Source organism: Mercenaria mercenaria, chromosome 6, assembly GCF_021730395.1.
Source record: "Mercenaria mercenaria strain notata chromosome 6, MADL_Memer_1, whole genome shotgun sequence".
NCBI classification, from domain to species: Eukaryota; Metazoa; Mollusca; class Bivalvia; order Venerida; family Veneridae; genus Mercenaria; species Mercenaria mercenaria.
This window is the reverse complement of record NC_069366.1, coordinates 14,562,440-14,574,218: the sequence shown is the minus strand read 5'-3', so window position 1 is coordinate 14,574,218 and position 11,779 is coordinate 14,562,440. Positions and strand designations below refer to the sequence as shown.

Genomic DNA, 11,779 nt, shown 5'->3' with positions numbered 1-11,779 from the left:
GTGATATTATTTGCTTACGGTACACGTGCCATGACAGAATCTGTTCCTTGGACAAAGAGCACCAAACACAGACTTTAATAATGATGCACACATGTTAAAAATCAGCTAAAATTGACTCGCAGTCAAAAAATTACTAAGATAATGACCACACTTTCTCTTGACTGTTAGTAGTACTGATACTTTTCGTCAAGAAATAAATTTTAGGAAAGAAAAGGTCCTATTTAGTGTGTTTATGCCTTAAAGTGATTTTCACGATTTTACATTTTAAACAAAAACACAGATTTTGGAAGGCTGCGAAAGAATATTTGAATTGCAATTAACTTCCAACGTAAGTAAATCTGTTGGTCCATATTCTAATCAACAGAAATTGAAGAGCTGAAACTTTTATGCTGATACATTGATCTGTTCATGCATTATTGTAGCTCTCTCAAAATCGAATATTCCTTTGTCCCTTCATTTCGGATAATTTTCTTTCGGCTAACCATTTAAATGTACGTCACAAATTAAGGAGCCATTCCGTTATAGTCTGTTGTAAAAGTCCGTAAGAGTTTTGTTTACGTGTTGTAGGCATGCCAACTATAAATTTGCGTACTAGCTGTCTGGTATTAAACTGTACGCTTATCTCACTTCTAGGCTCTTTGAGAGTCTTCAGGCCTACTGAAATAACCAAGTTAGATAATTTGGTTGAATTTAACTCAAATTTTGGTCCAATTTGGTTGAAACTCTGCATGCAAGTTGTTGTCATTGCCATAATAAAATTTAATTTTTTATTATATATTGTAATAAAATAACTCTTGGCTAATTATTGGTCCTTGTTAGACTTAGACGCTGTTGAATTGTTGAGGTCGCTGTCTTATGGACAGCTGTTTTGTGTCAAATCAAATCAAATCCAATCAAAATTTATTTATTGTCGGAGATATTTTAACAAGTTAACATAAGCTATGTATAGCTTTTTACCGACACATGAAGCAATGATTACAAATATATATATATATATAACATAGTAGCTACTCTAAAACAAACATAGTATTAATAAACTTGCATAAAATATGACATGTTAAAGCAACATAAGAGACATAGAATAAAATTATAGAAGCAACAGGTAAGCAAACATGAATGAAATACAATACATTTTCACATACACACATCAGTCAGGGGTGTAACTGTTTTAAGTTATGTAATCTATTTCAGTTACTTTTTCAAGCATTTTATAACCTGTATTAGTTATAAAATATAGTTAACTCAGGTAAGTTATTCAAAAAATGTCTTTTTGCTGTTCTCACAAAGTGACCTTTAAAGTGAAATTAGTTTCAAACTGAGGTTAATCAAATTCTCTTTTAGTATGAGCATGACCTGATAAGCATAATGGGATAATAATGAGATATTAAGAGTTTTATAGCTTTAAAGCTTTTGCGTAAAACTTTATCAGCCTTGCGTAAATTTTTTTACTGCATAGCTGGAAAGATAAAAGGTCAAGGATTCAGGAAATAATTGCATTAGTCTCATTCAAAATGAGGAATTGGCACAGGAGGGCTTTGTAATATTTTATGATAACTGAAACAAGTTATTAAAGTTTAACCAATAACTCAAATGGGTTATAAACTGCGATAACTTGAAACAGTTACACCCCTGACTGCACATAAAACATATAAAACACAAAAACAATTAGCACAAAAAAGGAAGCATCAAAGCATAAAGCAGCCAAGCACATAGAAAACAAGCAAAATAACATAAGTACCTGTACTTACTTGTTTTTTGCTTGCCTGGAGCATATTAACTCCTTTTAGAAGTACAGTAAGGAAGTGCAGAACATAAGTAGTTCTTGCACAGTCAATTCATGTATGGTACATGTCACATTTATAAAAGTAGCTATATCACACAGTTCATATGCTCACTTTACTAAACAGGGCTGGTCATTTTTTAGGGCAAATCTCGGCCCGATTCCCCTGGCCCCCTCTCCAAAAAGTATGTTTCCACACCTACCCCCTTAGTTTTAACAAAAACACTGTAAAATATCTTTTAAATTTTAATATATATTCCCGCGAGAATACTGATAGGTAGGACACAGTTATGTAAATATTAATATTTGAATCATAAGGTAGTGTGCTGTTTGAACTATTTTCCTCTAAAATGATTATGTAACATATTAAAAAATAGCACTTTCCTTTTTAATCCCCCGCCGTGGCGGAGGGATTATAGGAATGGTCTGCGTCCGTCTGTCCTTTCATCCGTCCTTCCGTCTTTCCGTCCGTCCGTCCGTCCGTCCTTCCGTCCGTAACAAAATCGTGTCCGGTCCATATCTCCTAAACCCCTTGAAGGATTTTCATGAAACTTGGGTCAAATGATCACCTCATCAAGATGATGTGCAGAACCCATGAGTCAGCCTTGTTGGTTCAAGGTCAAGGTCACAACTCGAGATCAAAGGTTAAAGCCTGCCATTTTGTGTCCGCTCTATATCTCATAAACCCCTTGAAGGAATTTTATAAAACTTGGGTCAAATGATCACCTCATCAAGACGATGTGCAGAACCCATGAGTCAGCCATGCCGGCTCAAGGTCAAGGTCACAACTTAGGGTCAAAGGTTTTGAGCCTTCCATTTTGTGTCCGCTCTATATCTTCTAAACTCCTGGAAGGATTTTCATGAAACTTGGGTCAAATGATCACCTCATCAAGACGATGTGCAGAACCCATGGGTCAGTCATGCCGGCTCAATGTCAAGGTCACAACTTAGGGTCAAAGGTTTGAGCCTTCCGTTTCGTGTCCGCTCTATATCTCCTAAACCCCTTGAAGGAATTTTATAAAACTTGGGTAAAATGATTACCTCATCAAAACGATGTGCAGAAATTATGAGTCAACCATGCCAGCTCAAGGTCAAGGTCACAGGTTTGAGCCTTCCATTTTGTGTCCACTCTGTATCTCCTAAACCCCTTGAAGGATTTTCATCAAACTTGGGTCAAATGATCACCTCATCAAGAACTCATGAGTCAGCCATGTCAACACAAGGTCAAGGTCACAACTGAAGGTCAAAGGTTTCAGCTCTGTATCTCCTAAACCCCTTGAAGGATTTTCATGAAACTTGGGTCAAATGATCACCTCATCAAGACGTTGTGCAGAATTCATGAGTCAGCCATGTCAGTTCAAGGTCAAGGTCACAGCTAAAATCAAAGGTTTACCTTTTCACTATCCATATCAGTGGCGGGGGATTTAGCTGTCTTTCAGACTGCCTTGTAGTGCGATATTATAGGATAAGTTAGTTATTTGTGTTTGATTATTTAAGGCAGACTTTGTAAAAGTAGAAAGTACATGCAAAAGCAACATAACAATCAGATAAAATAGACACGCAGTAAGGTAGTAATACAAACTAACCTTCTTCAGTTCTGTTTTCCCAGTTTAAAAACTTTGGAATAATACCTTTTTCCCCTCCATTAAGGGCCCCAGCCCCATTTCAAGAAAAGGGGTTGACGTCCCTTTATAGTTTAGTTTGGGAGCATTGTTTGGTTCTACCAGTTTCTTTGTTTTTCTGGATGCAGGATGAGTTTTAGTGGATCATCAGGAGGAGGCGTACCAGGGTTTACATTGAAGAAGTTTGAGTCCCAGGGGGAAGTTGAGGAGAAGAAACAGAAGAGACAGGAAGAGTGGGAGAAAGTTCGCAAACCTGATGATCCTGAAGGTTAGATGCAATTTAACAATGTGTCACTATAAAATGGTATATATTTAATTAAAGCTACATGTATGTTTAACTTATTCTTTTTCTCATGTCAGTCAATAAGTGAGTCATTCAGTACTGTTTGGCTTCTGATCAACAAGTGGAAATGACCAGTGTGTGGTGAATACAGTTGCCAAACTTAATAGGATGATTGCGTGTGGTTATATATTAGATGAACTCTATTGTTTTAGGATCAAAGATCAAGCTCACACTAACCAGGACAAAGAAAAACATTTAACTGTAGAAGGCTTTAATGCAAGCAGCTATTAAGATAGTGTTCACACAGCTTGTGTTAATTTATCTTGGCAAAAACACATGTGAGCCTCCTGAGTTTTTTAACCAGTTTATTTAAGTTCTGTCTATAGGAAGTTAAAATCTTTTCTCTTATACATTAGTTAATGTGTATTTTCCAGTCTTAGAAAATAGCATGTTTACATTCCAGAGTGCCCTGAAGCTCCTATAGATAACAGATGTTTGTATGACAAGTTACAGGAGCAGAAACTTAAGAAAGATGAAGAATTCGAGGAAAAAGTTGCTTTTAGTATGTACATACTCAACTTTACATAAGTATTGTCTTTATAAGTATGTAATTATTTTCACAGTAAAACAAATGTGTTTGAATTTTTAAATATTTTTAAACATAGTGTAATCTTTTAGATTAAAATACAAAAACAAGTCTTTATATATTTGTGTGTCTATCTGTCTCTAAAAGACCCCATGGTTGCCATCTTATATCTATATTTATATATATTGTAAGCTTCAGAGAAAAAGTTACTGATATATTTCCTGTATTTGGGTATCATGTGCTTAGGAAAATTGATATTTTTGTGTACTAGTAATCGGATGTTTACATTGTACAACAATGGATCTCACAATACAAATTAAGGAAAAAAGTAGTTTCTTTTGTTATGAAGTATACAAACAGAACTTTTTTGGTGGTTAACCCTTAGCCTGCTGGCGGCAAGTGATTCTGCCTTTGCGACCAGTGCAGACCAAGATCAGCCTGCACATTCGTGCAGTCTGATCATGGTCTGCGCTGTTCGCTATTCAGTCAGTAAATTTGTAGTAAACACCCCTTCAAATGATAAATGGTACTGCCCATATTGGAAGATGGACCAGTCCATTATAGAAATTTAGCATGGTAAGGGTTAAAGGGAGTTTTTTTTTTTTTAGTAGAAGATTATTATGCATATTTCCAAGCCAATCTGCTTACCTGAAAGGGAGAGGAAAAATCTACAGGTTGTGGAGTTTTTAGCTTGATCCCAGCATCAGGTCTATATCGATATTCTTGGTTATTTTGTAGTTCTAAGACATTGGGTCTGGAATCCTTTGTCATCTGCCTCTTATTCATGTGGAGAAGTTAGCAGTTACTTACAGAGAACATGTTAGTATGGGCACCAAATCCAGGAACATAGTTCAAGTTAACTGCCTGTCATTGCATAGAGCTGAAAAACTGCACTAAACCCAGAACAAACAATAACTGGCTTTCTTGATCAAATTGGGGCCACCAAAATTTAAAGGAGAAACATTTGTGATTCATTTACATGTATCAGTTTCAGAATAAGTCCAGACACTTACTGAAAACTATATAATTAATTATATTGATATAAAATTTTTAAAAAGTCTTGTCATTTAATTATTTTTTTATGAAAATATACTCCCAAGAGATTTTGCCTGGATCAGTTTCTGAAATTTCACTTATGTGTTTGCAGGGAACCAAGTTAGACGCTTAGATGCAGATGAAACCAGTTTTCTTGACTTCTGTACAGAGAGACAACATGAAATTAACCAAGAACGCAAACAGGAGGAAGAAACAGTCATTTCAGAACTGAAAATATCCTTTATACACTTCTTTTTTTAAGGACTGATATAAAAAGTAGTAATAGTTATTGCTTTTAAACTTTACACAATAACCTAGAAGAGGATCCCTATTGTCTTGAACAGTCAGTAGGTTAAGGTCAAGGTCACAGTGACCATTTAATATATGGAGAATGCTTAGTCATGGTCAGAATGTATTTGAGGCTGAATATTACGTATTGAATTACTGTGACAGGCCATCAGGGGGTGGTAGAGCTGGGGTATATGTGTTATACAAACAGCACTTGTTGACTTCATGCACGACACATTATCACACACCTTAATTACATGCACATGGTTCTTACTGGAGTTGGTATTCAACAGTTTGATAAATTTTTACTCCCTTTTTTTCCCCTTCTTTTTTTCTCACACCAAGTTTGTTGGGCTATCAGATAAAGTTTTGGTAGCCCATTGGGTTACCAACACATACTGAAGCCCTGATATATTTAGTATGGTAAATTTTGTGGGGTTTTTGTTTTAAAATTTGCTAATTTCCACGACCCAGAGTGACAAATGAATTCAACACTCTCAAGAATAATCATCAACATTGTCTCCATTACGGTAAATAACAAGAAAAGGGTGAATTCTTTGTAGCTTAAATAAGTCTGATGTTTATCATATTAAGAAGTAATAGTGCCACTAACATTATCAGATCTACAGTAATACTTCCCATTTAAATATTGTACAGTCTGCTTGGCCGTATCACTTTTCAATTGAAAGTCCTTGCACATGCAGTATTCACAGCCAAAATATACAGATAAATAAAATGAAGACTGTCATGTAAGTTATTAAAAGTTCTATTTCAAGAAAACCTGTAAAAGATTTAAGCAGTTGCAGTAAATTGTACATCTTTGGATTTCCCCTTATATAATACAAAATGTATTTACTTGTTTAATGAGACTGGCTTTATAGTGTAGATATTTGTATATAAATACAAGAGAATGATAACAATATATTGAATATAATTTCCTTTACTAGCAGTAAGATGCTAAAGTTATAAAGATGACAGAAAGCAAGCCAGAGGAAAAGAAATCTCGACCTATACAACAGCAACAGAGTAAACGATCTCAAATGTCTCTTTTAGCAGGAGCGGTCAAACGAAAGGGGTATTGTCTTAATTTTTCTGTTTTTAGCTTGACTATATGAAGTATATGGAGAGCTGTCCTATTCGTCTTGGCATCTGCATCCATTCCGTGTGCACTCCTAGATTAAAGTTTTGATGCACTTTCTCTTTATCTCTGTAATTACTTGATCGATTTGCTTGAATGAAAATGTTTATTCCCCATCATCACCCACATCATATGGCACAATAGCACCAATATGATATGAATTATGTCCCTTTTTTGATGCACTTCCAATATACCTTTGTTATTTCTCAATAAATTTGATTCAAACTTATATTAATTGTTCCACATTTTCATTCGTATCAATTTTATCATATGACATAAAGTCCATTGATCTGGCACTAATATTTCATGAGTTATGTCCCTTTTTTACTTAGAATTTCAATTTGAAATTACTGTTGTGATGTACTTTTGCTCTATCTCAGTTTATACTGAATGGATTTGATTCAAACTTACAGTAGATGTTCAACATTATTTGCCACATGATGATATGATGCATGGTGCATTACTCTTGCAGAAATAATCCATGAATTATTTACCTTTGTTACTTAGTCAATGTTTTGATACAGTTTCATACTATCTCTGTACTAAATACATTTAACACAGACTTAAGTTGTTTTCAGATATTAGCCCGCCCGCTTAGCTCAATAGGGAGAGCGCAGATCTATGGATCTCGGGGTCATGAAATCAGTCCCCGGGCGGGGCGTATGTTCTCCGTGACGATTTGATGAAAGACATTGTGTCTGAAATCATTTGTCCTCCACCTCTGATTCATGTGGGGAAGTTGGTGTTATCTTTTGTGCCATTTGTGTGCATTTTCTGAAATGTTTTGAGTATGTGCATTCTTGAACTTGGGCAATTTGAAGTATTTGTAAATCATTTTTAGCTTGACTATTCGAAGAATATGGAGAGCTATACTACTCACCCCAGCATCGGTGTCAGCGTCGGCCTTGGTGAAAGTTTTTATGAAATGGTAATATCTTGTATACCATCAAAGATATTTACTTCAAACTTGGAACACTTGGTTATTATAACAGTCTCTACATGTAGGCAAGAGTACATAACTCTGTCAAGTATTTTGGCTGTATTATGGCCTTTTTTAACTCGACTATTCATAGAATAGTAGAGCTATTGGACTCGCCCATGCGTCGGCGTCCGCGTTCCGATTTGGTTAAGGTTTTGTATGTAAGCTGGTATGTCAGTAACCACTTGTGGGAATGGATTGAAACTTCACACACTTATTCACTGCGATAAACTGACTTACATTGCACAGGTTCCATAACTCTATTTTGCTTTTTTATAAAATTATGCCCCGTTTTCGACTTAGAAATTTTTGGTTAAGGTTTTGTATGTAAGCTGGTATCTCAGTACTTACTAATGGGAATGGATTGAAACTTCACATATTTGTTCACTGTCATGATCTCACATGCACTAAGCAAGTCCCATAACTCTACATTGTTTTTTATCAAAATTATGCCCCTTTTTCGACTTAGCAGTTTTTGGTTAAGTTTTTGTATGTAATCTAATATTTCAGTATCCACTAATTGGAATGGATTGAAACTTCACACACTCTTTCACTGTCATGATCTTACATGCACTGTGAAGGACCCATAACTCTACTTTGCATTTTTACAAAATTATGCCCCTTTTTCGACTTAGCAGTTTTTGGTTAAGTTTTTGTATGTAAGCTGGTATCTCAGTTTTCACTAATGGGAAAGGATTGAAACTTTACACACTTGTTCACTGTCATGATATGACATGCAGTGCAGAGGTTCAATTACTCTAATTTGCATTTTACAAAAGTATGCCCCTTTTTCAACTTTTGTATTCATTCAATTGACAAAGCTGTTGAATAGTCAAGTGTTGCTGTTCTCCGACAGCTCTTGTTGGACTTGGAAATTTGTTCAGATTTCGTACAAGTCCATGTTTTGTAAAATTTATTTGACATTTGGCTTTGAAACTTTGAACACTTATCTTTCAAGTATTTTGGCTGAATTATGGCCCTTTTTGAACTTGGAAATTGGTTCAGATTTCGTACAAGTCCATGTTTTATAAAATCTATTCGACATACGTGGCTTTGAAACTTTGAACACTTGCTTATCATCATGATTTCCATCTGTAGGCAAAAGTACATAACTCTTTTGAGTATTTTGGCTGAATTATGGTCCTTTTTGGACTTGGAAAGACAGCTCTTGTAAAGTTCTTATATTTTGTAGGATTTTGGTGTCTGCAGTACAGCCAAAATAAATTTATACTAAAAAACAAAAGTAAACATTGCACAATTTCAAATAAAGATACTTATTTTGTTACTTTACAGATCAGAGGAAACTTCTCCATGTAAAAAGTTACGAACAGAGAGCACAGAGGGTGATACACAAACAGAAAAGTATGTTTTTAAAGTTGTTGATTGGAACCGAGTCTCAAGTTTGTTCAGATTGTTTGACTTGGTCCCTTATAGGGGCTGCCAGAGCTAGAAATAGAAAAAAACTTTAAATAACTTCTTCTCATGAACTACTTGATGGATTTTCACCAAACCTGGTTGCATCCTTGTATGGGCATCTACCAAAGTTGCACAGACAGTTCTTTACATTATGTAAAAGAATTTCCAGAGCTAAAAGTAGAATATCCATAAAACAACTTTTCTTGAACCATTAGATGGATTTTCACCAATTTGTTAGTATTCTGGCATGGATTTCACTCAGAACTAAACAAATGCTTGTTCTCCACTGTAGAATGTAGAAAGCACCAGAGAACCACATACACTAGTATGTAGAATCTGATTATGACTGACAACTAACTAATAAAGAGGTTCAGAATTGTTTATAATGTTGTAGTCATGTTACAAAAGTACTATTGTTCAGTATGATACATTGCCCAGTCTCAGTACCAGGAAATACTTTGTTGTTTTGATTGCCCAGTGGTTATTATGTAATGAGGGTCTTTCCATTGGGATCCCTTACAGGTATTATTTAAGATAATAGTGGGAAACTAGCAAAAACTTGATCTTTAAATATTCTTTATAAATCTTTAACAAATGTCATATTAATGAAACTACTGATATTTAACACGGACACTTCAAGTACAGTTACTATTTTACAGAGCGCAGAAAACTGAAGGGAATACGGCAGCTTCAGACGAAAACAGCGGCAAGTCCTCCCAGTTGGCACGAGTTATAGGTGTTCTTCCACGTGCGTTACCTGGCCTTACAGAATATGATGATTCTAGCGACTCTGTGTCTAGCAGTAGTGACTCTGAGGCAGACTTTTCTCTGTCAGGAAAAAATAGTATTGTGGTGATAAGACAGCAGATTCAACAACAACGTTAACAGTTTTTATTGTAACATCTGGGCTAATTTGTGACGTGAAATGAATTTAGTGTTACATACCAAGCAATGATATGAAATGAATTAAGTATTACACACCCAGTAATGATATGAAATTAATTTAGTGTTACACACCCAGTAGAAATATGAAAAGAATTTAATATTACACAGCCAGCGATGATATGAAATGAATTTAGTGCGACACACCCAGGAGTAATCTGAAATGAATTTAGTGTTACACACCCAGCAGTGATGTGAAATGAATTTAGTGTTACATACCCAAGAGTGATATGAAATGATATTTCACATCCGGGAGTAATCTGAAATGAATTTAGTGCTACACACCTAGCAGGTTACTTTTGATTATAAAGAATTCAGGCTCACTTTACATATTGTTATCGAGTCATTGATCTTAGGGCAGTAAAAAGTAGTGACTAGGTTTCCAAGTCTCGGAAATGATAAATGTGGTCCTTTTTGACAGGTGGTCTCCCAACACAGGTGCATTTATGATATATATTGTTACGCTGGTTGAGAAAATAGTGGCCTTTATAAAGCTTTTACATTTGTGGTCTTTTTTTTCAGAGGTGGTCTTTAGCAAAAGTTTGACCGTATTTATTTTCAATGACCAAATTAATATGAATAAATTAATAGTATAAAGAAACCTTTGATTGATTTCTAGCAGAGGTAAACAGGTTACTGTGAAATCATTTAATTTCGTGGGCATGAAATTTCGTGGTTTTGGTAAAAACGGTAATTTCGTGGAGATACGAATTCGTGGATTTCAACTTTTGAACATAAAATGAATGGGAATTTTACTTGTTCATTGGGATTAAATTTCGTGGATTGACTCAACCACGAAAATTAGTCCCCCACGAATATTAATGATTTCACAATATATAGAAAGTTGCTGGTAGAATTGTTGAACAATGTTGCTCTTGAAGTTTAACTGTTGGGCCCGGCAGTGTGGTTGTTGCTTACTTTAAAGCCATTGCCCCACATCGCTGTGGGTTTGAAACCCAACTTGGGGTGTAGAATTCTGTGGTGTGACAAAGTCATCCAGCTGGCTTACAGAGGGTAGGTAGTTCTACCCAGGTGTATGATTTTATTTTTTTCTATCAAATTTTGACAGGTAATATAGAATGGGCACCCCTGCATGGTTTCCATTATATCCGTTAAAGGATATATATTATTAGAATAGTGGAAAATACACAGCAGAACATATAGGCATCAGTTTTACTCTGTATACTGAACTCAGATCTCCATGCAGTGAAAAGATGCAAAAGACCAAACTGAAATTCGGTTGCTGCATTTTTCATGTTTTACTTACTTGTTAAAAGTTAAAATTGTTTTAAATTCTTCCAGTGTTCATTTAAATAAATGAGCTCTTGCTGAAAAATACTATGATGTTGGTCTTTTTGAAAGTAAACAAGAGGTAAAATTTTATGGTGATACCTGTCTGAATTGTTTTCTGCAGTGTTTAAGTCCCATGACCTTTTTCAAAACATCTTTGTAAAGAGTGGGAAACCTAAATATAGCTAACCTAGAAGTTCCATTAAGGATGGGAAGCCCCAATGATATTCATTCTATTCATTGTGAAATTTTGGAACTTGGGATGTATGGATGTACGTCGAGTTATAAATCTGATCAAATAAGTTTTTATCTGTTTCATTTGGAAAACTTGTGTATAAGAAGACCTGGCAACAGTCATACCTATTGCCTGATTGCAAGAGGCAACTAATAGGGTATTAATTAAGGAGGTAGGTTACCTTT

General features: G+C 35.2%; 1 protein-coding gene across 1 annotated transcript; it reads left to right on the top strand.

Moving 5' to 3' along the window:
• The first annotated feature begins 246 nt into the window (after positions 1 to 246).
• On the top strand, positions 247 to 11,407 carry LOC123549595 (PSME3-interacting protein-like). The gene is made up of 7 exons (XM_045337795.2): positions 247 to 328; positions 3,531 to 3,670; positions 4,149 to 4,247; positions 5,419 to 5,540; positions 6,548 to 6,669; positions 9,005 to 9,073; positions 9,787 to 11,407. The coding sequence occupies exons 2-7, from the start codon at positions 3,532 to 3,534 to the stop codon at positions 10,010 to 10,012; spliced, it is 777 nt and encodes a 258-aa protein (XP_045193730.1). The 5' UTR covers positions 247 to 328; position 3,531; the 3' UTR covers positions 10,013 to 11,407.
• The last annotated feature ends 372 nt before the right edge of the window (positions 11,408 to 11,779 follow it).

Excerpts from the sequence above, each read along its gene's own strand:
- LOC123549595 (XM_045337795.2), top strand. The coding sequence starts at position 3,532 with ATGAGTTTTAGTGGATCATCAGGAGGAGGCGTACCAGGGTTTACATTG. Across the intron at positions 4,248-5,418 it reads CGAGGAAAAAGTTGCTTTTA|GGAACCAAGTTAGACGCTTA; the intron begins GTATGTACATAC and ends ATGTGTTTGCAG. Across the intron at positions 9,074-9,786 it reads GGTGATACACAAACAGAAAA|AGCGCAGAAAACTGAAGGGA; the intron begins GTATGTTTTTAA and ends ACTATTTTACAG.